Genomic DNA, 26,797 nt, shown 5'->3' with positions numbered 1-26,797 from the left:
CATTATACTCTGTTGGCTAAAGTAAGCCACAATGATAGTCCTAGCTTCCAAGAGGTCCACTGAGTGTAATCCTAGCACGTGCTCAGGAGAGTAGAACTGAAATGCTTGTGAATAGCCTCCAGGACTTTAACACCATGTCTCCTGTACTTCAGGTTTCACTAGTAGGGTGTGGTAACTCAGACTGTTTCCAATATTTTCTCTCTTTCAGAAGATGGAGTATACACCTCCACCTCTTTGAGTTCAGGCTTGCCCCGTGACTGCTTTGGCCTTTGGAAACTGGGCTGAAGGGACAGGGTGCCAGTTCCAGGCAGAAACTTTGAGATCCAGGGCATCATGACTCATCACAAGGTACATCAATGATTGTCCTGTCCAGTTTTGACACTTCACTGTGAGAATAAAATATTTCAGAGATGGGCTACTCTTTCCTCACGGGTTTTGGAAAGACTAAGACATGTGGGACCAAGTTGAGCAGGGCCCAGCCATGCCCTGCACAGTTGCAGCGGACAGGTAACCTCAGTGTAATGAGGACAAGAAATACATGTCTGTTTTTGTACGCCACTGAGATATTGAGGTTGCTTATTACCAGGCCAGGACTAGGGTGCTGAGAGTAAAGCACTCTCCTTGGGGCAAGCTTCAGGGGGTGCCAAACAGTGTAGTAATCAGGGTGAGTGATATTTTCATGCAATTACTACCACCAAAAGTAATGTAAAATAATCCATGATGAACAAAATATCCAAAGTCAGAATCTAGACCAGATGAGCAGTATAGCTTAGCAAAAACTCACTGAAGAAGAGTTTTTATGCAACTAAAACAAACTCTAGCTGGAGTTTTAGCAAGAGAAGGGAAGGAACAGAAAGCCGGTAGGAAATAATAAAAAAAAAAGTCAACAGCAGTTAGAAATGTGTTTCTGAGTTAATGATTCATTATTACGTTTTCTGTTTTGTTTTCAGTGAATTTTTAAAAGTTTTAAACACATAAAGCATCTCAAACAACAGATTGCAAAAAGAGAGTAAATCAAAGAGAGAAAAACACAAACAAGGAATGTTTTAAAAATTTAGGCCCAAGACCAGGCGCGGTGGCTCACGCCTGTAATCCTAGCATTTTGGGAGGCTGAGGTGGGTGGATCACCTGAGGTCAGGAGTTCAAGACCAGCCTGGCCAACATGGCAAAACCCTCATCTCTACTAAGAAAAAAAAAAAAATACAGAAAGTAGCCAGGTGTGGTGGCACACGCCTATAATCTCAGTTACTCAGGAGGCTGAAGCAGGAGAATTGCTTGAACCCAGGGGGCAGAGGTTGCAGTGAGCTGAGATTGCGCCACTTCACTCCAGCCTGGGTGAAAGAGCGAAGCTCCGTCTAAAAAAAAAAAAAAAAATTAGGCCCAAACTGCACCTCCCTGGAAAGAATTAGAGGCCAATTTGGAGCAAAGTGGTGATGGTTTAGTGAGGCCCCTCCAGCCTGACAGGGGAATTCCTCTTCTGCTATGTGGTTTTTAAAACCAAGGCTTCACTACCCAGGAAGTTAAGTTGCAACAATAGTGTTTTCCATTTTCATCTCAGAAAGGTAAATAGATAATTTATTTAAAGCAATTCAAATCTATCTCAAGCAAGACAAACACATAGAAACCATAGTTGAATTGAAGATAAGTTTAAATACCAGGTTAATTTAGCCATCTGGATATTTTGGCAACCAACACATGGAAGCTTATTTGACTAACTTCTCTCAGTAAACAATCCGAGAATCTGTCATTTGTGTTGGGATTGATACAACCAGTTATCATAATGAAAGAGGCAAAATGTGTATTCTAAAGGACAAAGGCTTCAGCATCTGAGAAGATTTTCTAGTGCTTAATGTGTTAATGTGTGACTTTTTTTTTTTTTTTTTTTTAACATTAGAGACTCTGCAAAATTTAAAGGCCGACAATGAGATTAAGTCCTAGAAACTGTGGTTTGCTGCCTAGAGCAGTAACTGCAATACAGTAACTATTCAACAGGTTTGTGCAAAAGGAGTGTTTTAGTGAAACTTTAGTGGAAGTTTGCCTCACGCTAGACTATAAAAAATGTACTATATTCACTTGCATAATTTGCTTCTTTTTGGAAAAAGTTATTTTAACAGTAAAGCAGGACACATATGAATCTTTGCAATAAGATGTAGTTCAACAAAAACGCATCTCGACAGTTGAACAGCCTAGACCGTACTGTCCCCTGCTGTGGCTGCTTTGGCAACAACTTCATCTCTAGCACATATGTAGGACTCCTAGGGAGTGAGATTGCAAGTCAAAAAGAAAGAATGCAGTTTCCTTTCAACTGGTAGCTTTAAAAATATCTGTATTAAAAAAATCTGTATTTCTGCTACAGGAAATAACCCAACTAGAATGTACAAAACTAGAAGACACATTTTCGCCTAATTAGCTTACTTAAATAAAATAACTATAACTGTTAAAATAGTGTTTTAGGCCGGGTGCAGTGGGTCACCTGTAATCCCAGTACTTTGGGAGGCCGAGGTGGGTGGAACTCTTGAGGTCAGAAGTTCGAGACCAGCCTGGCCAACATGGTGAAAATCCGTCTCCACTAAAAATAGAAAAATTAGCCAGGTGTGGTGGTGGGCACCTGTAATCCCAGCTACTCGGGAGGTTGAGGCAGGAGAACCGCTGAAACCCAGGAGGCGGAGGTTTCAGTGAACTAAGATTGTGCCACTGCACTCCAACCTGGGTGACAGAGTGAGACTTCATATTAAAAAAAAAAAAGTGTTTTAATTACTGCTTTCATGGTAACAAGTATAATGAATGACTATCAATAATTGGTGATGCTTGGGAATACTGATTTTTCATAGACATTTAAGCTGTTGTTTTATATTTATGAAGGTCTTATGTTAGAAACTATTGATACTGTATTAAACTTTATATTTCAGAAGTTCTACTTGCTAGTTATAGCTTTAAATCTCAAATTATTTTGTAGATCAAATAATATATCTCATAGGTAAGATTTTTTTATACAACACCTGATTGTTTCTTCAATTTGTAATTAATCTCAGTAACATCAAATTGTTTTTGTGGTAGAAATTTGCTACCTGAAAAAATATTACCTTATTATTTAAAAAATTGCCTAAATAAAATATAAATTTGAAAAACAGTACAAGATTTCATGAATTTATTAATTTAATTTTTTTTTTCAGACAGGATCTTGTTCTGTTGCCTAGGGTGAAGTGCAGTGGCATGATCATGGCTCACTGCAGCCTCGACCTCCTGGGCTCAAGTGATCCTCCCACCTTAGCCTCCTGAGTAGTTGGGACTGTGGGCATACGCCACCATGCCCAGTTAACTTTAGTATTTTTGTAGAGCTAGGTTTCACCATGTTGCCCAGGCTGGTCTTGAACTCCTGGGCTCAAGCGATCTGCCTGCCTTGGCCTCTAAAACTGCTGGGATTATAGGCGGGAGTCACCATGCCTGGCCGATTTCATCAATTTAAGTGTATGAGTGTTAAAGAAAAGCAAGGGTGCTGTTTAAGTTCTTCAGCTTCATTGTTACAAATAATCAAAAGGGAGAGTTGTTTGATTCATTCTTTCCCTCTAGGACAAAACATAGTCTCTGTTGTGAAATAAGAATTCACTCACAATGTAGATACACCTTCCTGGCACCATGTTGATTAAAACATACTTTTAGAATATAATATCTCAAAAAATATGTTTAGATGTATTTGTTATGCTGTAGATTCCATTACTTTGTTAGAGACTCAAAATTACTGTGGCTTATACATGATAAAGGTGAAAAAAATGTTCAAAGCTCCTTTTCTGCTAGAGTTTTATATTACAGTGGAAGGAGGTAAACTAACAAAGAAATATATCTAGTAACTGAATGAAATGACTGTTATTTAGCTACTGAAATAGTGGTATGAATGACACATTTTTATTTCAGAAAGAGAAAAAAGCTTATATAAAAGTATACCTAAGAGAGCATGTTTACTGAACAGATAATGAGGGAAAGCTGAAGCACTTGTTGAGGGGTAGAAGAAGACAAGGCTGGAGAAATAGGTTGGAGTCAGATTGTGAAGGATCTTGGAATAACAATTTATAAAATGTTAATTTTAGCTGGGTGCAGTGGCCCATGCCTGTAATCCCAGCACTTTGGGAGGCTAAGGCAGGTGGATCACTTGAGGTCAGGAGTTTGAGACCAGCCTGGCCAACATGGTAAAAACATCTCTACTAAAAATACAAAATTATCCAGGCGTGGTGCTGCATGCCTGTAATCCCGGGTACTCAGGAGGCTGAGGCAGGAGAATTGCTTGAACCCAGGAGGTAGAAGTTGCAGTGAGCCAAGATTGCACCACCACTGTACTCCGGCTTGGGCGAAAAAGTGAGTATGTCTCAAAAAGAAAAAAAAGGTAATTTTAAGTTATAGGCAACAAAATGCCACAGATGCCTTTAATTGATTGTGACCTGATAGTATTTCTATTTTAGGAGTATGTATGTGTGTGTCTCCTTCTCCTTCTTCTCCTTCCCCTCCTTCCCCTCCTTCTTCTCCTTCTTCTTCCTCTTCCTCCTCTCCTTCTTGTCTTCCTCCTTCTCCTCCCCCTTCTTCTCCTCCCCTCCCCCTCCTTCTTCCTCTTCTTCTTCCTTTGCTTCTTCCTCTTCTTCTCCTTCTCCTCCTTCTCCCTCTTCCTCTTCCTCCTCTTCTTCTTCCTCTTCCTCTTCCTTTTTCATACAGGATCTCACTCTGTCATCCAGACTGTAGTGCGGTGGTGTGATCATAGCTCATTGCTGCTTCAGCCCCCCAAGTAGCTGGAACTACAGCTGCATGGCACAACGCTTCACTAATTTAAAGTTTTTTGTAAAGATGGGTCTCACTATGCGACCCAGGCTGGTCTTGATCTCCTGTCCTTAAGTGATCTTCCTGCACTGGCCTCTCAAAACTCCAGCATTACAAGGCACAAGCCACCGAGGCTGACCTATTATTATTCCTTCATGGCATTTTTCCTTCAATGAACTTGACATTTCAGATTTAAAGTTTGTTGAAACTGGAAATGTTTAACTTGCACCCATGAAACTAAGGCAGTGCTGAGAGTTGGAGAGGCAGGGAAGACACACTATTGTGGTTGTCCCTCTGAGATGAGACAAAATCTGCAAATGAGGGAGAGGTGGTGGGGATGGAGGGAGAGGCCTTATTCTAGGAAGACTTGGGGGTAAAAGGCACAGAATTTGGTGATTAATTGGAGGAATAGGGAGGAATAAATATGATGTTACAGATTGTAGCTTGGGAAACAGCTAATGAAACCATTTACTGAAATTAAAAATGTTTGAGAGGAAATAGGTTTGTGTGTGTATATTGTGGAAAAAGACAATAACGAATACAGTTGTAGTTACGTGGTTTAAGTGCCCAAAAGACATCTAGGTGGGGCTAGAAGAGCCATTTAAGGGCCTGTGACACACTTAAGATGCCAAGTCATATGCCAGACAACTTACAGCAAGCGGGACTCTAATTCTTTCTGAAGATACTAAAGAACTACAGCCATGCATGGCTTAATGACAGGGATATGTCCTAAGAAACACATCCTTACATGATTTTGTCATGCAAACATCATAGAGTGTACTTATGCAAACCTGAATAGTACAGCCTACTACACACCTAGGCTACATGGTGTAGGCTATGGCTCCTAGGGTGCAAACCTACATGTATAGCACGTCACTGTACTGAATACCATAGGCAATTGTAACACAAATATAAGTATTTGTGTAGTTAAACATAGAAAAGGCACAGTAAAAATATGATATAAAATATTAAAATGGCACATCTGTGTAGAGCTTTTATGAATGGAGCATGCAGGCCTGGAAGTTGCTCTGAGTGAGTGAGTGGTGAGTGAATGTGAAGACCTAGGATGTTACTGTAAACTACTGTAGACTTTATAAACCTGTGTATTTAACCTACACTAAATTTATAAAAAAATATTTTTCTGGCTGAGTGCGATGGCTCACACCTGTAATCCCACCACTTTGGGAGGCCGAGGCAGGTGGATCACCTGAGGTTAAGAGTTCAAGACCAGCCTGGCCAACATGATGAAACCCCATCTTTACTAAAAATATAAAAAATTAGCTGAGCGTGGTGGCAGGTGCCTGCTATCCCAGCTACCTGGGAGGCTGAAGCAGGATAATCGCTTGAACCTGGGAGGCAGAGGTTGCAGTGAGCCGAGATCATGGCACTGCACTCCAGCCTGGGCAATAAGAACAACTTCGTCTCAAAAAAAAAAAAAAAAAAAAAGAAAAAGAAAAAAAATGTTTTTCTTTCTTGACAAATAAATTAATGTTAGCTTACTGTAAATTTTTACTTTATAAACTTTTTAAACCTTTTGATTTTGTAATAACACTGCTGAAAACACATTGTACTGCTGTACAAAAATACTTTTTATATCCTTATTTTATAAACTTTAGTCTATTTAAAAATTTAAAAAATTTGTTACTTTTATTTTCTTACTTTTTGTTAAAAATGAAAACACAAACACCCGCATTAGCCTCGGCCCAGACAGAGTAAGAATCATTAACATCACTGTCTTCCACCTCCATATCTCACCCCACCACAAGGCCTTCAGGGGCAATAATAGGCATGGAGCTGCCATCTCCTGATAGCAATGCCTTCTTCTGGATACCTCCTGAAGGATCTGCCTGAGGCTGTTTCTTTTTTTTTTTTTTTTAAATAAGTAAAAGCAGTACACTCGAAAATAATGATGATATGGTTTGGATCTGTGCCTCACCCAAACCTCATGTTGAATTGTAATCCCCAGTGTTGGAGGCAGGGCCTGGCGGGAGGAGATTGGGTCATGGAGGTGGATTTCCCCTATGGTGCTGCTTTCCTGGTAGTGAGTGCTCGTGAGGTCTGGTTGTTTAAAAGTGTGTAGCGCACACCCCCTTTTCCTTCTGCTCTGGCCATGTGAAGACATGTCTGCTTCCCCTTCGCTTTCTGCCATGATTGAAAGTTTCCTGAAGTTTTCATGCTTCCTGTACAGTCTGTGGAACTGTGAGCCAATTAAACCTCTTTTCTTTATAAATTACTCAATCTCAGGCATTTATTTATAGCAATGCAAGAACTAACTAATACAAATTGTAAAAAGTATAGTATAGTAAATACATAAACCAGTAACATAGTCATTTATTGTCATTATTAAATATTATGTACTGGACATAATTGCTGTACTTTTACTTGACTGGCAGTGCAATAGATTTGTTCTACACCAGTATCACCACAAACACGTGAGTGATGTATTGCAATACATATGTCATCACTAGGCTATCACATCACTAGGCGATAGAAATTTTTCAGCTCCATTATAATCTTATGGGACCATTATCATATATGTAGTCTACCACTGACGGAAATGTCATTATGTGGCATACATAATGTAGAGTTTTCAAGGGTACCTTAAAGAACATCTATAAATACATACACACACAAACACACTTATACACCCAGTAGTCAAAATGATTTTAAAAATCACATCTTAGCTCAAAAAGATAATTAAGTTAACTTTTATTATTCATTAAAAATGAACTTTCTAAAATATTAGTAAATTTCATTTTAAGCTCTGTCTTGAAGTGCTGATACCACTGAAGTAACATTTTTCTTCTTTCAATTTTTTCTTGTAAAATTATAGTTTTCTCTTTTTCTAAAACAGCAGGGAGTTCCTTCCAGTTCTTGATAAAGATAAAGGGAGCGCCCATGGACTTGAATAACTGCAGAGGAGCACTGTGGTGCACAGATGTATTCCCACAGTTGCCAGCTGTCATCACGTCTTCCACCACAGGAATGGAGCCATAGGAGCAAGCCTCATAGATTCGATAGCATTCTGTGTTTACTCCGACCGGGCACAATGTGAGATCACTCTGAAGCAAGGCATCTTGGTAATTCTTAAGACTTTCATTTGTTTCCTGAGGCTGCCAGCTAGAAAATCAGAAAAAGAACTGTAGTTTTCACTTTACTAAGTATATATTTTGTGAACAAAAATACCTTATCTTTTAATAAAATCAGTTTCAGGAAATGGTGAAACTTTATAGAGATGATAGGCATAAGAGATATCCAAAATCCTGGCCCAAATAGATTTCTTAAAAATGTTGAAGAATTGGAACATTTTACAGTTGTACATTTATAAAATCTAGGAGTCACCCTAACATTTCTGAATGGATAATAATAATTCAGTGCATACTTTGGGAGTGCTAGGTCCTCTCTTCCCTACCTTGCCCTCATGGAGCATGTATTCTAGTTCTAGTGGTGGAGATGGATAGTGACCAAGGGAAGTCAGTAAATTATTTAGATGGGGTAGAATACTGTGAGAAAAGAGCAAAGGAGTAAGTAGAGCAGGAGTTTCTGAGGGGGTAGGGTTGCAATCTGAAATAAGTGATGAGGGATTGTCTTACTGTGGCAGCATCTGAGCAAAGAGTTGGGAATGAAGGAGCAAGCCACGTAGATCTGGGAGGATAAAAGAGCAAGGAAGAGTGAAAGCCATGAGATAGCATGTGCCTGGCATGCTCAAGGAGCTGCGGGGAAGCCAGGGTGGCTGAGGTAGGGTAACTGAGGGAACAGGCGCAGAAGATAAAGTCTCAATGGTCACACGGGACTCTATCATGCAGGCTTTTGATCATGGGGTGACATGACGTGATGTAGGTTTCATCAGAATCAATCTGGCTATTGTGTTGAGAATGGACTGTACAGGGGCAAGGGTAGAAGCTGAAAGATCAGTAAAGAAAGATACACGGCTGGGTGCGGTGGCTCACGCCTGTAATCCCAGCACTTTGTGAGGCCAAGGTGGGTGGATCACCAGAGGTCAGGAGTTCGAGACCAACCTGGCCAACAAGGTAAAACCCCATCTCTACTAAATACAATAATTAGCCGGGTGTGATGGCATGCACCTGTAATCCCAGCTACACGGGAGGCTGCGGCAGGAGAATCGCTTGAACCTGGGAGGTGGAGGTTGCAGTGAGCTGAGATCATGTCACTGCACTACAGCCTGGGCAGTAAGAGTGAAACTCAGTCTCAAAAGAAAAAAAAAAAAAAAAGGTAGATGCGTTCTCCTGACTATTCTCAGTGAAATAAGCAATAGGGTCATAAAGTAAGAAAGATGGAGGTGTTAGAGTGTAGGAGAGAAGGTATAAAACAGCCTTCTAGGAGAGTGGGAGAATATATGGACAAGGGAAATATAAGACTGCTGGGCACCTGAGGTTCAAAGTCATGTGTTTAAATAAAGGTCAATTAGCACCTTTCTCCAATTATGTTTAGCTGCATGGGTGCAGGCATGGAGTAGGCAGAGAGCTGGATTTAACCAGAGTTATGGTTTGCCAGATTAGGGAATTAGGGAGCTGAAGGTATAGGCAATTATGATTGACAATGAAATTTAAGTTAGGTGAAGAATAAAATGAAGAAAGGGGAGTGAAGGACAACAAAAGGGTAGTAGGAACAATAGAGTCTAAGTGCCAGCTGAATTGTCAGAGTCAGATTATTACACAGAATGAGCTGGAATGAGAGATGATGGTGGTTGTAGAAAGAGATGCTGGGACTTGAGATCATGTTGAGAAGGTGCAGTGTAATGACAAAGTCTAGGAAATAACCATGAGACAGAATGGCTGAGGCCAGGTGGAAGCCCAGATTATTGGAGGAGGGGAGGTAGGTGAAGGAACTGCAAAGACCAAAATGATAGAAAGACCATCTATGTAGATTTGCCAGTCACTAAGAATTGAGAACAGAGTAGTGGCAGACAGAGCTAGAGTGTACCAGGAGCTAAACTCTTCGAAGAAGTAGGGGGATAAACCCAAGGGTAAGTGCATGATTTCAGAGAGTAAGGGTGATGTTTGGTTTTGTCTGCTGACATGAGTTTCAAAATTGGGTTTATTAGGGAGGGAAAGGGGAGAATAGTCTAGAAGCAACAATGAGAAACAAGGAAAACATCTACTCAAACCTCTGGCTCAATGGTATGAGAGGAGCTACAAGAATTATTCCCAAAATAACCTTTGTTATTTTACACTGTCCTCATTCATTCCACTCCAGACATACTGGCCCTATTGTTCCTGTAACATAGTAAGCACACTCCTGCCTCAGGGCCTTTGCTCTTCCCTCCGTCTGGAATAGTCTTCTCCCAAATATACACAAGACTCACCCATGAACATTCTTAAGGCCTGTGCATAAGTGTAACCTTCTAATGAATACCTTCCTTGGCTATTCCAAAATAGCAAATGCTCCACCACCAACACCCAAGCTCTTTCTATGCCATTCTTCTGCTTAATTTTTTACAGGGCATTTATCATCTTCTGACACACAATATATTTTACTTGCTTGTCTTCTCCAACAAGCATTTAAGTGCCAGGAGGGCATGGACTTTGTTTTGTTCACTGCTGTATTTACTGTGGGTAAACAGTTTCTGGCATAGAGCAATTGCTTGGTAAACATTGACTTAACGAATATGGTATGGTTACATTAGCAATAAAGAGTACCTGCTATAATTGAAAAAGTAAAATTCCAGACCTAACCGGACATTTTTAAGGCATTACTTCCTTGATGACTCTGCATTATGCTTTGTTTATTTGAAAACTTGATTTGTCTATTTAAAAACAAAATAAATGATTGCAAATTTACTTCCTTCACAACATGAACACCTGTTTCCTGGTTACTACATAAAAGAAGAAATTTAACCCTATTGAGTCTCCCTATCCAACCATTCATCCACTCACCATTTATCCTAGGCCTACTTTGTGCAAGGTCCTATGTTAGATCTGGGGATTCACAGAAGAAGAATACAAGGTCCATGTCCTGAAGATGGTGTCAGGTTCCTGAATTCCTGAATTTGTGAGGGGTTCTGCACACCAGTCTTGGAACACTGAATTGGTCCACTGCACATCATCTCAGCAATGAACCTAAGTATCTCATTAGCATCTATAATCTCCTGTGTAACTAACAAATATTATTGAGGAAACCCTAACAACTGAAATTTGCAAATGACAGTTACCAATGTTCCTCTTCAAGATGGACTACAGTCATAGGCGGTTCTTCCTATTCTAAATGTGTACAACCCAGTCTCTTCACAGTTTAAATTACTAATGTATCTTTTGGGGAAAGATTGGTACAAATAGGGTTAACAATGCCTCTTTGGAAACCTGTGTTTCTACATAAAGCAACTCTCAGACTGGAGAACAAAATGAATGAATTAAATAAGCATAGAACTTACTGTTCTCTTGCTGAAACCCAACAAAGCTTATCGTTCCCATCTTTTTTCAAAATGTTCATTAGTGCCTGTCTGGATGAATTTTCATAAATCGTTCCTAAGAAATTACATAAATATGGCCTCTCATCATGCAGCATTGACCAACTTGCCTCCACCACAGGAAAATTCCTATATCTATAAAAATAAATACACATGAATTAATATATGATATAGAATTGGCAAAAATTCCCCATAACCCAACCTCTTAGGTAGCAAGAAGTATACAGAAGAGGTTTAAAATGTGATTTCTAAATCTCAAATTGTAATTTTCCATGCATACTTGGGAAAACTCCCTGAATCTACTGACTTAAAAAAATGGAATTTCACGTTGACATCTCTTACAAAAGTGTTACAGATATGTTGTGCCTAAAGTTATTTGTTTTTGACATTCTTTAACTTGCATTACTCATCTGCAGCTGGTAGCCATGTTACATGCAAAACCTTCAAAGTATAAAGACTTCTGTATTCATAATGATCATGATTTAAGCAACATTTTAGCCAGGTGACGAAAAGATTACAGAATACTCCAGGGGAGGGAGATGGATGGGGAAAAGGAAGATGTTGATCAAAGGGTATGAAATTTCAGCTGGACAGGAGGAATAAGCTTTAGTGATCTATCACACAGAATAGGGTGACTATAATAAATAATCACTGTATATTTCAAAATTGCTAAAACAGCAGATTTTATGTTTTTACCACAAAAATTGTTAAGTATATAAGGTACGGATTTGTTAGTCTGATTTAAGCATTCTACATTGTAAATATATTTCAAAACATCATTTGTACCCCATTATCATATACAATTACTATTTGTCAATTAAAAAAAAAGGAAAGATGATATATTTTGCTATTGCAAAGGGCTCTGAAAAATTAATCCCAAGGGCTTTTCAAGTAGATTAAAACAAACTGACAGATAAAACCATGGTATGCCATACAGGAAAAGTTACCTATTTTTATGAGCATTTGGAAATACCAGGGATTAAACTGTGTACCTGAAATATAACCTTCACACGAGAACAAAATTTTACCTAACAGTTAGTATATAACAGGGTTTCTTAGCCTCAGCATTACTGACATTTTGGGTTAATTTTTTCTTGTGGAGGCTGTCCTATACATTGCGGGGTGTTCAGCTGCATCCCTGGGCTCTATCTGCTAGATACCAGTTGTGACAACCTCTTTCCTCCAGTTGTGACAATCAAAAATATCTCCAGGCCAGGCACAGTGGCTCATGCCTGTAATCCCAGCACTTTGGGAGTCCGAGGCAGGCAGATCACTTGAGGTCAGGAATTCGAGACCAGCCTGGCCAACATGGCGAAACCCCCTCTCTATAAAAAATACAAAATTAGCCAGGAGTGGTGGTGCCCACCTGTAATCCCAGCTACTTGGGAGACTGAGGCAGGAGAATGGCTAGAACCTGGGAGGCAGAGGTTGCAGAGAGCCGAGATCGTGCCACTGAACTCCAGCTGGGGTGACAGAGCAAGACTTCGTCTCAAAAAAAAAAAAAAAAAGTCTCCAGACACTGCCAAATGCCTCCCGGTGGGCAAAACTGCCCCTGGTTGAGAACCATGGACCTATATAAGAAATATACTGGCCTAGTGCAACAACACCATGATTACCAAGAGGTTCCATCTTATACTATATGAAAACATTTTACAAATGCAGGCTGTGCTCAAAAAATAGATTTTTAAGAGGGTCTTAAACCTGGCTTTACTTAACAAAAACCTTTTTGTCTGGCCTTACCCCAAACCTACTGAGTTAGGGTGTTATAGGAGTAGGCTTGGGAAGACATCTCATTACTGGCACAGATGTGCCAGTGACATCTGTGTCGCTAACGGCAGCAGTCTAAGGCCACATCCAGCAACCAGTGACAGAATAATGAATAATGAATGTATGATTCAAAAATCATGTCAGTGAGATTTTTCATAATTTATCCACTCAACAAATACAGAATGCCTACTCTGTGCAGGTGCTGTTTTAGGTTCTGTGGATAGAGCAGTGAACAAAAGAGACAAAAATCCCTGCTCTCAGGAGGTTTATATACCAGTGGCAACTTATCTTAAAGTCAACTTGCTCTTAATTAAAAACATCCTATTAACAGAAAGATAAAAATATATGTTTTCCATTTTATAGCTGGAGAAAGACTGTATCTTTTTTTTTTTTTTTTTTTTTTTGGAGACACAGTCTCATCTCACTCTGTTGCCCAGGCTAGAGTGCAGTGGTACAATCTCAGCTCAATCTCCTGGGCTTAAGTGATCCTCCCACCTCAACCTCATGAGTAGCTAGGACTACAGGCGCCATACAGGAGTCCATGTCACCATGCCCGGATAATTTTTGATTTTTTTTTTTTTTTGTAGAGATAGGGTTTTGTCACGTTGCCCAGGATGCTCTTGAACTCCTGGACTCAAGCAATCTGCCTACTTTGGCCTCCCAAAGTGCTGGGATTACAGGCAGTGAGCCACTGCGCCCAGCCTAAAAGACTGTATCTTGGGAAACCTTAGCTATCGTTTAATTAATCCCTCCTTTTATAGAAGGGATTTGTATAAATTCAGCCAGTCTCAAACACAATGGTACAGTATATTCCTGATATTATAATATTGCCTTTTTCTAACTATACTTTATATAGATACTACCATTGTTTTTAAAAAAATCTATCTGCCATTTCTCTGCTAAATATCTTTTCATGGCACTCCTAATAAGCTTGAAAAATCCATTCTATGCCTTGGGGTTTTAAAAGAAAAAAAGTAACTCATCTCCTCATTAAAGAATAAAATACTCTTAAAAACATCATAACTGTTATTGAAGGATGCGACCACACCCTATTTTTATCTCTGAGAAAGACTGTACCTGGCCTCAATAATCCCAGAAGAACTAAATTAATTACAATTTTGAATAAGTCTTCCTGGTTCAGAAATTTAGGTGTTAGGGCCTAAAAATGTTTAATCATATTTTGTACTTACGTTGCTACTCCTAAAGGCCACTGAAAAACATCCACGTCATTAATCCAGGGGCTGTCATATATTATGAAAAGCAGCTCCACGAAGCCTCCATTTCTTTTGAGGAATGGGTTTATCCACTCATTATCACAATGTTCATTTCCAAGCAAAACAACAGCAAGATGCTGGAGTTTTTGAATTTGCACTAAATTTTGTGCATAAAGTAACCACTGGGTGGCATAAAAGATCTTTGCTTTTTCTCTTCCATTTAAAATGAGTACCACATTATTCACATCAACGGAGAAGTACCCTGGTATTACAGCTGGACCAGTGATGAAGCTGTTAAAAACAACACAACAAAAACAAGAGACAAACAAAGCCTGAACAAAGGTATGTGGTATCAGAAATTCATCATTTTATACAAAATCTACAATGAGATTTAATCCATATTCTATCTAGAAGTAAAATTTCTATAATACAATTTCTTTTGAACAAGTTTGAATGATGGGGCATAGCTGTAGATTAATGGTAAGCTTTGGTTGTAGGCAGATCAATTTGCATATGATAATACAAAATGTGATAGTTTTTTTTTTTTTTTTTGAGGCAGGGTCTCAACTCTTGTGGCCCAGGCTGGAGTGCAGTGGTGCAATCTTGGGCTCACTGCAGCCTCAACTTCCCTGGCTCAGGTGATCCTCCCACCTCAGCCTCCCGAGTAGCTGGGACTACAGGTGTGCACCACTACACGCAGGTAATTTTTTGTATTTTTCTGTAGAGATGGGGTTTCACCATGTTGCCCATGCTAGTCTTGAACTTCTTGGCTGAAGCAATCCACCTACCTCAGTCTCCCAAAGTACTGGGATTACAGGCGTGAACCACCATGCCTGACCTTTTTTTTCTGTTGCTGTTTTAACCACGCTGAAAATAAATGCTGGCTAGAATTTAAACTCTTAAGCAAAGAAATATAATTGAATAGCATGGAACTCTAAAATAATGGTGTAGTTCAAACCGGAAAGGTATTTAAAGTCAGTAGTTCTCAACCCTTTTATGGTGTAAGCTGCTATTACACTCTTCATCTGACTCAAAGGATGAGAAAGGGCTGACAAATTAAGAAACGAAGAATGGCATTATAAACATTACATGAATGTTATATCTCAAAAATATAATGTTAAAAAAAGCAAGGATTAGGACACTCACAAAATATACATAAACTTGAAAGTACAGTCATAAAAATTATTTATGCATATATATTTAGGATCAGTATAAATATAAAAATTTGAATGGGAGGATCCACATCAAATTCATGATAGTGATTGTGTCTGAGGAGGAAGGAAGAGGAAAGGGACTAGAAAACAGTACAAAGGGAGCTTTACCCTTATTGAAAGTATTTAATTCTTTTAACAGGAAAATTAAATATCTGAAGCAAATATGACAGAACTGAAATTTGTTAGTTTTGAATGGTGAGTAAATGGGAATTTGTTGTATTACCATTTTTTTTTTTTTTTTTTTTTTTGAGACACAGTCTCACTCTGTTGCCCAGACTGGAGTGCTGTGGCATGATCTCAGCTCACAGCAACCTCTGCCTCCTGGGTTTGAGCAATTCTTGTGCCTCAGCTCCTGAGTAGCTGGGACTGCAGGTGCGTGCCACCATGCCCAACTAATTTTTGTATTTTTAGTAGAGACAGTGTTTTGCCATGTTGGCCAGGCTGGTCTTGAACTCCTGACCTCAAGTGATTCACCTGCCTTGGCCTTCCAAAGTGCTGGGATTACAGGTATGAGCCACTGTGCTCAGCCTACTCTCTTTTTAACTGTATTTTTAAAAAGTTTCCATTAAAGGAAGAGACATGTATCATAACTCATTTTTTTCATATTAAGTGCTGCTTAGAACAACCAGTACCACTGAAATATTTTCACTAGTATGTATTAAATAGAACAAGTACCATTTAATTCATCTTAAAATTAGTCACTCTTATCCTGGATTCTTTACAACTTGCTTAAACCATTTCTTTATATCCTGATAGAATCTTTTAATTTTCAGCACAAATATACCCAAAGCCTACTTTCATTGCTTCTTACTGCTGGGGATAAAAACATTTGTTCAACGCCTTTTATATATATGATACATAAGCACTTTGCATGGGTCATCATTAACCCCCACAACAACTCTGAGGAGTTCATTATTCTCTCATTGGCATTTGTGAAATTGCACTTTAGCTGTCAGCTTGTAATGGCAATGCTGAGTTCTCAATCAAGCTGTCTCACTTCAGAGCTTTTTTCCATAACACCATGGTTAACAAATACTAAACAGATATTAGTTAAAACACAAAACCTAAAAATATATTTTACTATGTGTGCATGTACCATATGATTTATATGACATTATTCTAAAATTATATAACATACAGGGACCAGGACTATGTTTTGAGGACTATGTTTGCCTTGGACAGTATCTAGCACTGGCAATGACTAATGATTCAGTGATAACTTAGTAATTTAAGACAATATGCAGAATCTGAGGGGCTAGAAAAACTAGCAAGGATGATGATAATTATGGTATGTTTAAAATGTTTATTATTGGTAGCATATGAATACTTTATATTTCTCTTTTAGAAATATAAGCAGGTATAATTCTTAAGAGCATGAGAAAGTCTTCCAGTCCTCCTTCCCCATGTTAGGCCAATTTTATGAAGGAAAAAAAGGAAATCTTGAGAGAGGTTCTATGACTTGCATAAAGCTAGCTGACACTAGATAGGAAATGGTACAAATCAGACTCAAATTTGGTTATTTGACATTAAGCCCATATATATCATGTGCCCAAACAATTTTAGAGTGCCATACAGCTGGGTGTGGTGGCTCATGCCTGTAATCCCAGCACTTTAGTTGACTGAGGTAGGCAGATCGCTTGAGTCCAGGAGTTCAAGACCAGCCTACACAATATGGTGAAAACCCATCTCCACAAAAAATACAAAAATTAGCTGGGCATGGTGGTGCATGCCTGTAGTCCCAGCTACTCAGGAGGCTGAGGCAGGAGGATCACTTGAGCTCAGGAAGTCAAGGCTGCAGTGAGCTGAGATCACGCCATTGCACTTCAGCCTGGGTGACAATGAAACGTTGTCTCAAAAAAAAAAAAAAGAAAAAGAAAAAGAAAGTAGGTTTTAGTCAATGTATTAAAATAAAATATATGAAGCTATTCTCAAATGTAATTTTCATGTGAAAGGAATATCTTTCTAATTTTAGTGATCCACACAAATTAACAAAATGAAGTATGATTCATTCAAGGGCACCTTTATACTGTCTTGGTCTTGGATGTCCACAGCTCCCTGTGTTTTGGTAATGGTGAAAGCCATGGGGTCAATACTGGGAAGCCAAGGTGCAGGTCAGAGGTTCTCAGCACCTTTAGTGTTCTTGTAAATTTTTCAGTGTCTCCTAAGCTAAAATAAATGCTTAACAGTTGAATTTTTAAAGTCATTAGGTCTAAACAACCTAGTATGTATCTATGTCCTAACAGCTTAAAAGTGACTTAAAAAAATACACAGACACTGAAGGAAAAAATCATATTCCTATTTCATTCTTAACTAATCACAAATATTTAATAGCATGTGTGCACCTGTTGAGCACTATAGAACTTCTCAAACCTTGGAATCAGTGGACACTGTCAGTGTCATTTCCTGTTCCACAGATTTTAGTGCAATGCATGCATTTTATCACGGCAACCATGGAAAACCCAGCTTCACAAAGTCCTGACATTGTTCAAATAAATGCAGGGTGATCTAATGTTGAAACTGTACTACTTTGAACTTGCAGTTTGCATGGGGCCTGAAAGATATCAAGTATCAGTGTTTACCATAAATATTTAAAATATTTTGTGATGTCTCACAGTGCCTCCGTTAAGGAACCACAGATCTAAAAGATGAAACTTTAAGGGCCAAAAAAATTTCATTAGATTCAGATACTTGGGTTGTATGTATGTATGTACGTATGTGTGTTAGGAAGTTTGTTAGTCAAACTGCAATGGGTTGAGAAGTAAGGGAGTGATTGCAGTGAGTATAGACAAGGATTCTGAAAGTTTTGAAGAGAAGGTGATAAAGCAATAATGAATGAAGTGGAGAATAAAGGAGAGCAAGAAAGTAATGCATGGAACAAGGTCCTGGAAGCAGGTGGGATGCACAGGTAGTGGGCTTTAACCTTCAGCCAGGAAAGATCACTCAATGTTTGAGAGCTTGGAAAGAGATAAGGATGGGTGAGGGACCAGACAGAGAGTAGGTACGTGTTAGAGCAGCTAGTTAAGAGAGATAATTATGATGTCCTCAATTTTCCTGATGGAAGAGGAGGCAGGGTTGTCTGCTGAGAAAGAGGAGATAGGTAGATGTTGGGTGGTGGGCTAGAGAAGAGTGGACAAATTTGCTCCTATTTCTGTATTTTCTATTTTTGTGTCACATTAGCTACCTACTCATGCAAACTAGAAACTAGGGACTTGTCAGATTTGTTTCCCTCTCTCATCTTCCCATCTAATTAATCCCTAAATTCCGACCGTTTTGCTCCTAAATATTTCTCGAATTTGTCCCTGGCTCTGACCCACTACCACTTCCCTATTTCATCCATTAGTTTTATCTCTGTTGGATACTTCCAATCTCCTACTTGGTCTGCCTGCACCCAGCTGTCTCCTTCAAATCACTTTCCCCCATGGCTGCTAGGGAAATCTACACACACAAACACATGACAATACCTCTATCCTGCTTAATCATCCTCAATTGCTTTTCACTACCCTAGAATAAAGTCCAAGAGCCTTAATGTGGTACATACAAGGCCCACCATGATCTGGCCCTTGCTCAGTCCTCCCAATCTCAGCTACCCTACCTTTTCTTCATGCTCTAGGAATATTGATTGGTTTGCAATTCCATGCATAAACCCAAGTTTATCACTTATGAACCTCTGATGTCACCTCTGCTGGGAATATAATCTTTTTTCTGCCTTGCTAACTTCTACTCATTTTAAAGACTGCTCAGCTATCACCTCCTTTAGGAAACATTTGTTGATAGGCCCCACACCCCTAACTCTACTCAGATTGAGTTAATTGCCTTTCTTCTGTATTTCCGTAACAATAAACATGGTAGAGAATGCATATTCTTATCATTATGCTTTCTATATGGTATGAAAATAATCTATGAGGCTGGGCATGGTGGCTCACGCTTGTAATCCCAGCACTTTGGGAGGCTGAGGCAGGTGGATCACCTGAGGTCAGGAGTTCGAGACCAGCCTGGCCAACATGGTGAAACCCCGTTTCTACTAAAAATACAAAAATTAGCTGGGCATGGTGGCAGGTGCCTGTAATCCCAGCTACTTGGGAGGCTGAGGCAGGAGAATTGCTTGAACCTAGGAGGTGGAGGTTGCAGTGAGCCAATTGTGCCACTGCTCTCCAGCCTGGATGACAGAGCAAGACTCTGCCTCAAAAAAAAAAAAAAAAAAAAAAAAAGAAAAAGAAAATATAATTTATATGTTTGTCTCAACCACTAGTCTGTGAACTTCTTGAAGTTAGGAGAAGGCATTTTATTCATTATGTAATTCTTCAGAGCCTTCTATGAACTAAATAGTAGACACTCAGTAAATGCTGAATGCATAAGCAGTAATTTTCTTTAAGAAAGTTATTTGCTCTACCATTTACCTAAGTTCTCCTACTGCATTGAAAATATAAATCAAGTTACAAAAATACAATTAAATAACTTTCTTGCTACACATTTATTTTGCAAAGTGGGGCTTATGTATGAGATATTACAGTACATTTATGCATGATGAATGCTACACTTTCATTACTAAGGTTATTAGTCAAGCATCAATCATAAAATTCAATTAACTGAAGAATAAATATATATTAAGAACTCATATCCAGAATTTTAAAACAGTGACTTGCTTTTCTCGATGTCTTGACATACATTTAATAATTAGAACTTATAATTTTTAGTATTCTCTCTTCTGCTGCTGATGTAGTTAAAAACTTCCCTCTTAATAAGTACTTTTCAATACTTAGAAAGTCCAGAGAAATCATTCAAATATTGAGTTTTAACGCTGATTATGGAAACAATATATTTTTGGAATCCAATATTCCAATATACAGGTGACCCATAACAGGTTTGGAATGCACAGGTCCACTTATACACTGATTTTTTTTTTCAACCAAATTGATGGAAAATACAGTATTAGCAGGACGCAAAACCTGACTAAAAGGCAGGACCAACTGTTCCTATACTGCAGGACTTGATTATATGCCGATTTTGGCATACTGCCCCTGAATCAATCCCCCACATACACCGAGGGACGACTGTATTGATTCATTCTTTTTTTTTGAGCTGGAGTTTTGCTCTTGTTGCCCAGGCTGGAGTGCAATGGTGCGATCTCGGCTCACTGCAACCTCCGCCTCCCAGGTTCAAGGGATTCTCCTGCCTCAGCCTCCTGAGTAGCTGGGATTACAAGCGCGCACCACCACACCCAGCTAATTTTCTGTGTGTGTGTGTGTTTTTTTTTTTAACTTTTTTTTTCTTTTTATTATTATTATTATTATTATTATTATTATTCTACTTTAGGCTCTATGGTACATGTGCGCAATGTGCAGGTAAGTTACATATGTATACATGTGCCATGCTGGTGCGCTGCACCCACCAACTCGTCATCTAGCATTAGGTATATCTCCCAATGCTATCCCTCCCCCCTCCTCCCACCCCACAACAGTCCCCGAAGTGTGATGTTCCCCTTCCTGTGTCCATGTGTTCTCATTGTTCAATTCCCATCTATGAATGAGAATATGCGGTGTTTGGTTTTTTGTTCTTGTGATAGTTTACTGAGAATGATGATTTCCAATTTCATCCATGTCCCTACAAAGGACATGAACTCATCATTTTTTATGGCTGCATAGTATTCCATGGTGTATATGTGCCACGTTTTCTTAATCCAGTCTATCATTGTTGGACATTTGGGTTGGTTCCAAGTCTTTGCTATTGTGAATAATGCTGCAATAAACATACGTGTGCATGTGTCTTTATAGCAGCATGATTTATAGTCCTTTGGGTATATACCCAGTAATGGGACGGCTGGGTCAAATGGAATTTCTAGTTCTAGATCCCTGAGGAATCGCCACACTGACTTCCACAAGGGTTGAACTAGTTTACAGTCCCACCAACAGTGTAAAAGTGTTCCTATTTCTCCACATCCTCTCCAGCACCTGTTGTTTCCTGACTTTTTAATGATTGCCATTCTAACTGGTGTGAGATGGTATCTCATTGTGGTTTTGATTTGCATTTCTCTGATGGCCAGTGATGGTGAGCATTTTTTCATGTGTTTTTTGGCTGCATAAATGTCTTCTTTTGAGAAGTGTCTGTTCATGTCCTTCGCCCACTTTTTGATGGGGTTGTTTGTTTTTTTCTTGTAAATTTATTGGAGTTCATTATAGATTCTGGATATTAGCCCTTTGTCAGATGAGTAGGTTGCAAAAATTTTCTCCCATTTTGTAGGTTGCCTGTTCACTCTGATGGTAGTTTCTTTTGCTGTGCAGAAGCTCTTTAGTTTAATTAGATCCCATTTGTCAATTTTGGCTTTTGTTGCCATTGCTTTTGGTGTTTTCGACATGAAGTCCTTGCCCATGCCTATGTCCTGAATGGTAATGCCTAGGTTTTCTTCTAGGGTTTTTATGGTTTTAGGTCTAACATTTAAGTCTTTAATCCAACTTGAATTGATTTTTGTATAAGGTGTAAGGAAGGGATCCAGTTTCAGCTTTCTACATATGGCTAGCCAGTTTTCCCAGCACCATTTATTAAATAGGGAATCCTTTCCCCATTTCTTCTTTTTGTCAGATTTGTCAAAGATCAGATAGTTGTAGATATGTGGCATTATTTCTGACGGCTCTGTTCTGTTCCATTATCTATATCTCTGTTTTGGTACCAGTACCATGCTGTTTTGGTTACTGTAGCCTTGTAGTATAGTTTGAAGTCAGGTAGTGTGATGCCTCCAGCTTTGTTCTTTTGGCTTAGGATTGACTTGGTGATGCGGGCTCTTTTTTGGTTCCATATGAACTTTAAAGTAGTTTTTTCCAATTATGTGAAGAAAGTCATTGGTAACTTGATGGGGATGGCATTGAATCTGTAAATTACCTTGGGAAGGATGGCCATTTTCATGATATCGATTCTTCCTACCCATGAGCATGGAATGTTCTTCCATTTGTTTGTATCCTCTTTTATTTCCTTGAGCAGTGGTTTGTAGTTCTCCTTGAAGAGGTCCTTCACATCCCTTGTAAGTTGGATTCCTAGGTATTTTATTCTCTTTGAAGCAATTGTGAATGGGAGTTCACTCATGATTTGGCTCTCTGTTTGTCTGTTATTGATGTATAAGAATGCTTGTGATTTTTGTACATTGATTTTGTATCCTGAGAGTTTGCTGAAGTTGCTTATCAGCTCAAGGAGATTTTGGGCTGAGACAATGGGGTCTTCTAGATATACTATCATGTCATCTGCAAACAGGGACAATTTGACTTCCTCTTTTCCTACTTGAATACCCTTGATTTCCTTCTCCTGCCTAATTGCCCTGGCCAGAACTTCCAACACTATGTTGAATAGAAGTGGTGAGAGAGGGCATCCCTGTCTTGTGCCAGTTTTCAAAGGGAATGCTTCCAGTTTTTGCCCATTCAGTATGATATTGGCTGTGGGTTTGTCATAAATAGCTCTTATTATTTTGAGATACGTCCCATCAATACCTAATTTATTGAAAGTTTTTAGCATGAAGGGTTGTTGAATTTTGTCAAAGGCCTTTTCTGCATCTATTGAGATAATCATGTGGTTTTTGTCTTTGGTTCTGTTTATATGCTGGATTACATTTATTGATTTGCGTATATTGAACCAGCCTTGCATCCCAGGGATGAAGCCCACTTGATCATGGTGAATAAGCTTTTTGATGTGCTGCTGGATTCTGTTTGCCAGTATTTTATTGAGGATTTTTGCATCAATGTTCATCAAGGATATTGGTCTAAAATTCTCTTTTTTTGTTGTGTCTCTGCCAGGCTTTGGTATCAGGATGATGCTGGCCTCATAAAACGAGTTAGGGAGGATTCCCTCTTTTTCTATTGATTGGAATAGTTTCAGAAGGAATGGTACCAGCTCCTCCTTGTACCTCTGGTAGAATTCGGCTGTGAACCCATCTGGTCCTGGACTTTTTTTGGTTGGTAAGCTATTGATTATTGCCACAATTTCAGCTCCTGTTATTGGTCTATTCAGAGATTCAGCTTCTTCCTGGTTTAGTCTTGGGAGGGTGTATGTGTTGAGGAATTTATCCATTTCTTCTAGATTTTCTAGTTTATTTGCGTAGAGGTGTTTGTAGTATTCTCTGATGGTAGTTTGTATTTCTGTGGGATCGGTGGTGATATCCCCTTTATCATTTTTTATTGCATCTATTTGATTCTTCTCTCTTTTTTTCTTTATTAATCTTGCTAGCGGTCTATCAATTTTGTTGATCCTTTCAAAAAACCAGCTCCTGGATTCATTTATTTTTTGAAGGGTTTTTTGTGTCTCTATTTCCTTCAGTTCTGCTCTGATTTTAGTTATTTCTTGCCTTCTGCTAGCTTTTGAATGTGTTTGCTCTTGCTTTTCTAGTTCTTTTAATTGTGATGTTAGGGTGTCAATTTTGGATCTTTCCTGCTTTCTCTTGTGGGCATTTAGTGCTATAAATTTCCCTCTACACACTGCTTTGAATGCATCCCAGAGATTCTGGTATGTTGTGTCTTGGTTCTCATTGGTTTCAAAGAACATCTTTATTTCTGCCTTCATTTCGTTATGTACCCAGTAGTCATTCAGGAGCAAGTTGTTCAGTTTCCATGTAGATGAGCGGTTTTGAGTGAGATTCTTAATCCTGAGTTCTAGCTTGATTGCACTGTGATCTGAGAGATAGTTTGTTATTATTTCTGTTCTTTTACATTTATTGAGGAGAGCTTTACTTCCAAGTATATGGTCAATTTTGGAATAGGTTTGGTGTGGTGCTGAAAAAAATGTATATTCTGTTGATTTGGGGTGGAGAGTTCTGTAGATGTCTATTAGGTCCGCTTGGTGCAGAGCTGAGTTCAATTCCTGGGTATCCTTGTTGGCTTTCTGTCTCGTTGATCTGTCTAATGTTGACAGTGGGGTGTTAAAGTCTCCCATTATTAATGTGTGGTAGTCTAAGTCTCTTTGTAGGTCACTCAGGACTTGCTTTATGAATCTGGGTGCTCCTGTATTGGGTGCATATATATTTAGGATAGTTAGCTCTTCTTGTTGAATTAATCCCTTTACCATTATGTAATGGCCTTCTTTGTCTCTTTTGATCTTTGTTGGTTTAAAGTCTGTTTTATCAGAGACTAGGATTGCAACCCCTGCCTTTTTTTGTTTTCCATTTGCTTGGTAGATCTTCCTCCATCCTTTTATTTTGAGCCTATGTGTGTCTCTGCACGTGAGATGGGTTTCCTGAATACAGCACACTGATGGGTCTTGAGTCTTTATCCAATTTTCCAGTCTGTGTCTTTTAATTGGAGCATTTAGTCCATTTACATTTAAAGTTAATATTGTTATGTGTGAATTTGATCCTGTCATTATGATGTTAGCTGGTTATTTTCCTCGTTAGCTGATGCAGTCTCTTGCTAGTCTCGATGGTCTTTACATTTCGGTATGATTTTGCAGTGGCTGGTACCGGTTGTGCCTTTCCATGTTTAGCGCTTCCTTCAGGAGCTCTTTTAGGGCAGGCCTGGTGGTGACAAAATCTCTCAGCATTTGCTTGTCTGTAAAGTATTTTATTTCTCCTTCACTTATGAAGCTTAGTTTGGCTGGATATGAAATTCTGGGTTGAAAATTCTTTTCTTTAAGAATGTTGAATATTGGCCCCCACTCTCTTCTGGCTTGTAGGGTTTCTGCCAAGAGATCCGCTGTTAGTCTGATGGGCTTCCCTTTGATGGTAACCCGACCTTTCTCTCTGGCTGCCCTTAACATTTTTTCCTTCATTTCAACTTTGGTGAATCTGACAATTATGTGTCTTGGAGTTGCTCTTCTCGAGGAGTGTCTTTGTGGCATTCTCTGTATTTCCTGAATCTGAATGTTGGCCTGCCTTGCTAGATTGGGGAAGTTCTCCTGGATAATATCCTGCAGAGTGTTTTCCAACTTGTTTCCATTCTCCCCGTCACTTTCAGGTACACCAATCAGACGTAGATTTGGTCTTTTCACATAGTCCCACATTTCTTGGAGGGTTTGCTCATTTCTTTTTATTCTTTTTTCTCTAAACTTCCCTTCTCGCTTCATTTCATTCATTTCGTCTTCCAGGGCTGACACCCTTTCTTCCATTTGATCGCATCGGCTCCTGAGGCTTCTGCATTCTTCACGTAGTTCTCGAGCCTTGGTTTTCAGCTCCATCAGCTCCTTTAAGCACTTCTCTGTATTGGTTATTCTAGTTATACATTCTTCTAAATTTTTTTCAAAGTTTTCAACTTCTTTGCCTTTGGTTTGAATATGCTCCCGTAGCTCGGAGTAATTTGATCGTCTGAAGCCTTCGTCTCTCAGCTTGTCGAAGTCATTCTCCGTCCAGCTTTGTTCCGTTGCTGGTGAGGAACTGCGTTCCTTTGGAGGAGGAGAGGTACTCTGCTTTTTAGAGTTTCCAGTTCTTCTGCTGTGTTTTTTCCCCATCTTTGTGGTTTTATCTACTTTTGGTCTTTGACGATGGTGATGTACAGATGGGTTTTTGGTGTGGGTGTCCTTTCTGTTAGTTTTCCTTCTAACAGACAGGACCCTCAGCTGCAGGTCTGTTGGAGTACCTGGCCGGCCGTGTGAGGTGTCAGTCTGCCCCTGCTGGGGGGTGCCTCCCAGTTAGGCTGCTCGGGGGTCAGGGGTCAGGGACCCACTTGAGGAGGCAGTCAGCCTGTTCTCAGATCTCCAGCTGCGTGCTGGGAGAACCACTGCTCTCCTCAAAGCTGTCAGACAGGGCCATTTAAGTCTGCAGAGGTTACTGCTGTCTTTTTGTTTGTCTGTGCCCTGCCCCCAGAGGTGGCGCCTACAGAGGCAGGCAAGCCTCCTTGAGCTGTGGTGGGCTCCACCCAGTTCAAGCTTCCAGGCTGCTTTGTTTACCTAAGGGAGCCTGGGCAATGGTGGGCGCCCCTCCCCCAGCCTCGCTGCCGACTTGCTGTTTGATCTCAGACTGCTGTGCTAGCAATCAGCGAGACTCCGTGGGCGTAGGACCCTCTGAGCCAGGTGGGGGCTATATTCTCCTGGGGCACCGTTTCCTAAGCCCGTCGGAAAAGCACAGTATTCGGGTGGGAGTAGCCCGATTTTCCAGGTGCCGTCTGTCACCCCTGGAAAGGGAACTCCCTGACCCCTTGCGCTTCCCGAGTGAGGCAATGCCTAGCCCCTGCTTCGGCTGGTGCACGGTGCACTCACCCACTGACCTGCGCCCACTCTCTGGCACTCCCTAGTGAGATGAACACGGTACCTCAGATGGAAATGCAGCAATCACCCGTCTTCTGAGTCGCTCACGGTGGGAGCTGTAGACTGGAGCTGTTCCTATTCGGCCATCTTGGCTCCTCCCCCTTGTGTGTGTTTTTAATAGAGACAGGGTTTCACCATGTTGGCCAGGCTGGTCTCAAACTCCT

General features: G+C 39.8%; 1 protein-coding gene across 4 annotated transcripts in view; it reads right to left on the bottom strand.

Annotated features, from left to right (window-relative positions):
• Nucleotides 1-7,486: 7,486 nt before the first annotated feature.
• The window catches only part of RXYLT1 (ribitol xylosyltransferase 1), a 36,531-nt gene continuing 17,220 nt past the window's right edge, over nucleotides 7,487-26,797 (bottom strand). For all 4 annotated transcript variants that reach the window (XM_054444619.2, XM_054444620.2, XM_054444623.2 and 1 more), the window contains 3 exons: nucleotides 14,188-14,502; nucleotides 11,195-11,365; nucleotides 7,487-7,923 (listed from right to left, as the gene is read on the bottom strand). In XM_054444619.2, coding sequence (XP_054300594.1) covers nucleotides 7,506-7,923; nucleotides 11,195-11,365; nucleotides 14,188-14,502 — 904 coding nt within the window. In that variant the 3' untranslated portion in view covers nucleotides 7,487-7,505. The remainder of the gene's footprint in view (nucleotides 7,924-11,194; nucleotides 11,366-14,187; nucleotides 14,503-26,797) is intronic.

The sequence above is a fragment of the Pongo pygmaeus genome, chromosome 10, assembly GCF_028885625.2.
Source record: "Pongo pygmaeus isolate AG05252 chromosome 10, NHGRI_mPonPyg2-v2.0_pri, whole genome shotgun sequence".
In the NCBI taxonomy this organism is placed as follows: Eukaryota; Metazoa; Chordata; class Mammalia; order Primates; family Hominidae; genus Pongo; species Pongo pygmaeus.
The sequence above is the reverse complement of the archived record's forward strand: the minus strand, read 5'-3'. Positions and strand labels throughout refer to the sequence as shown.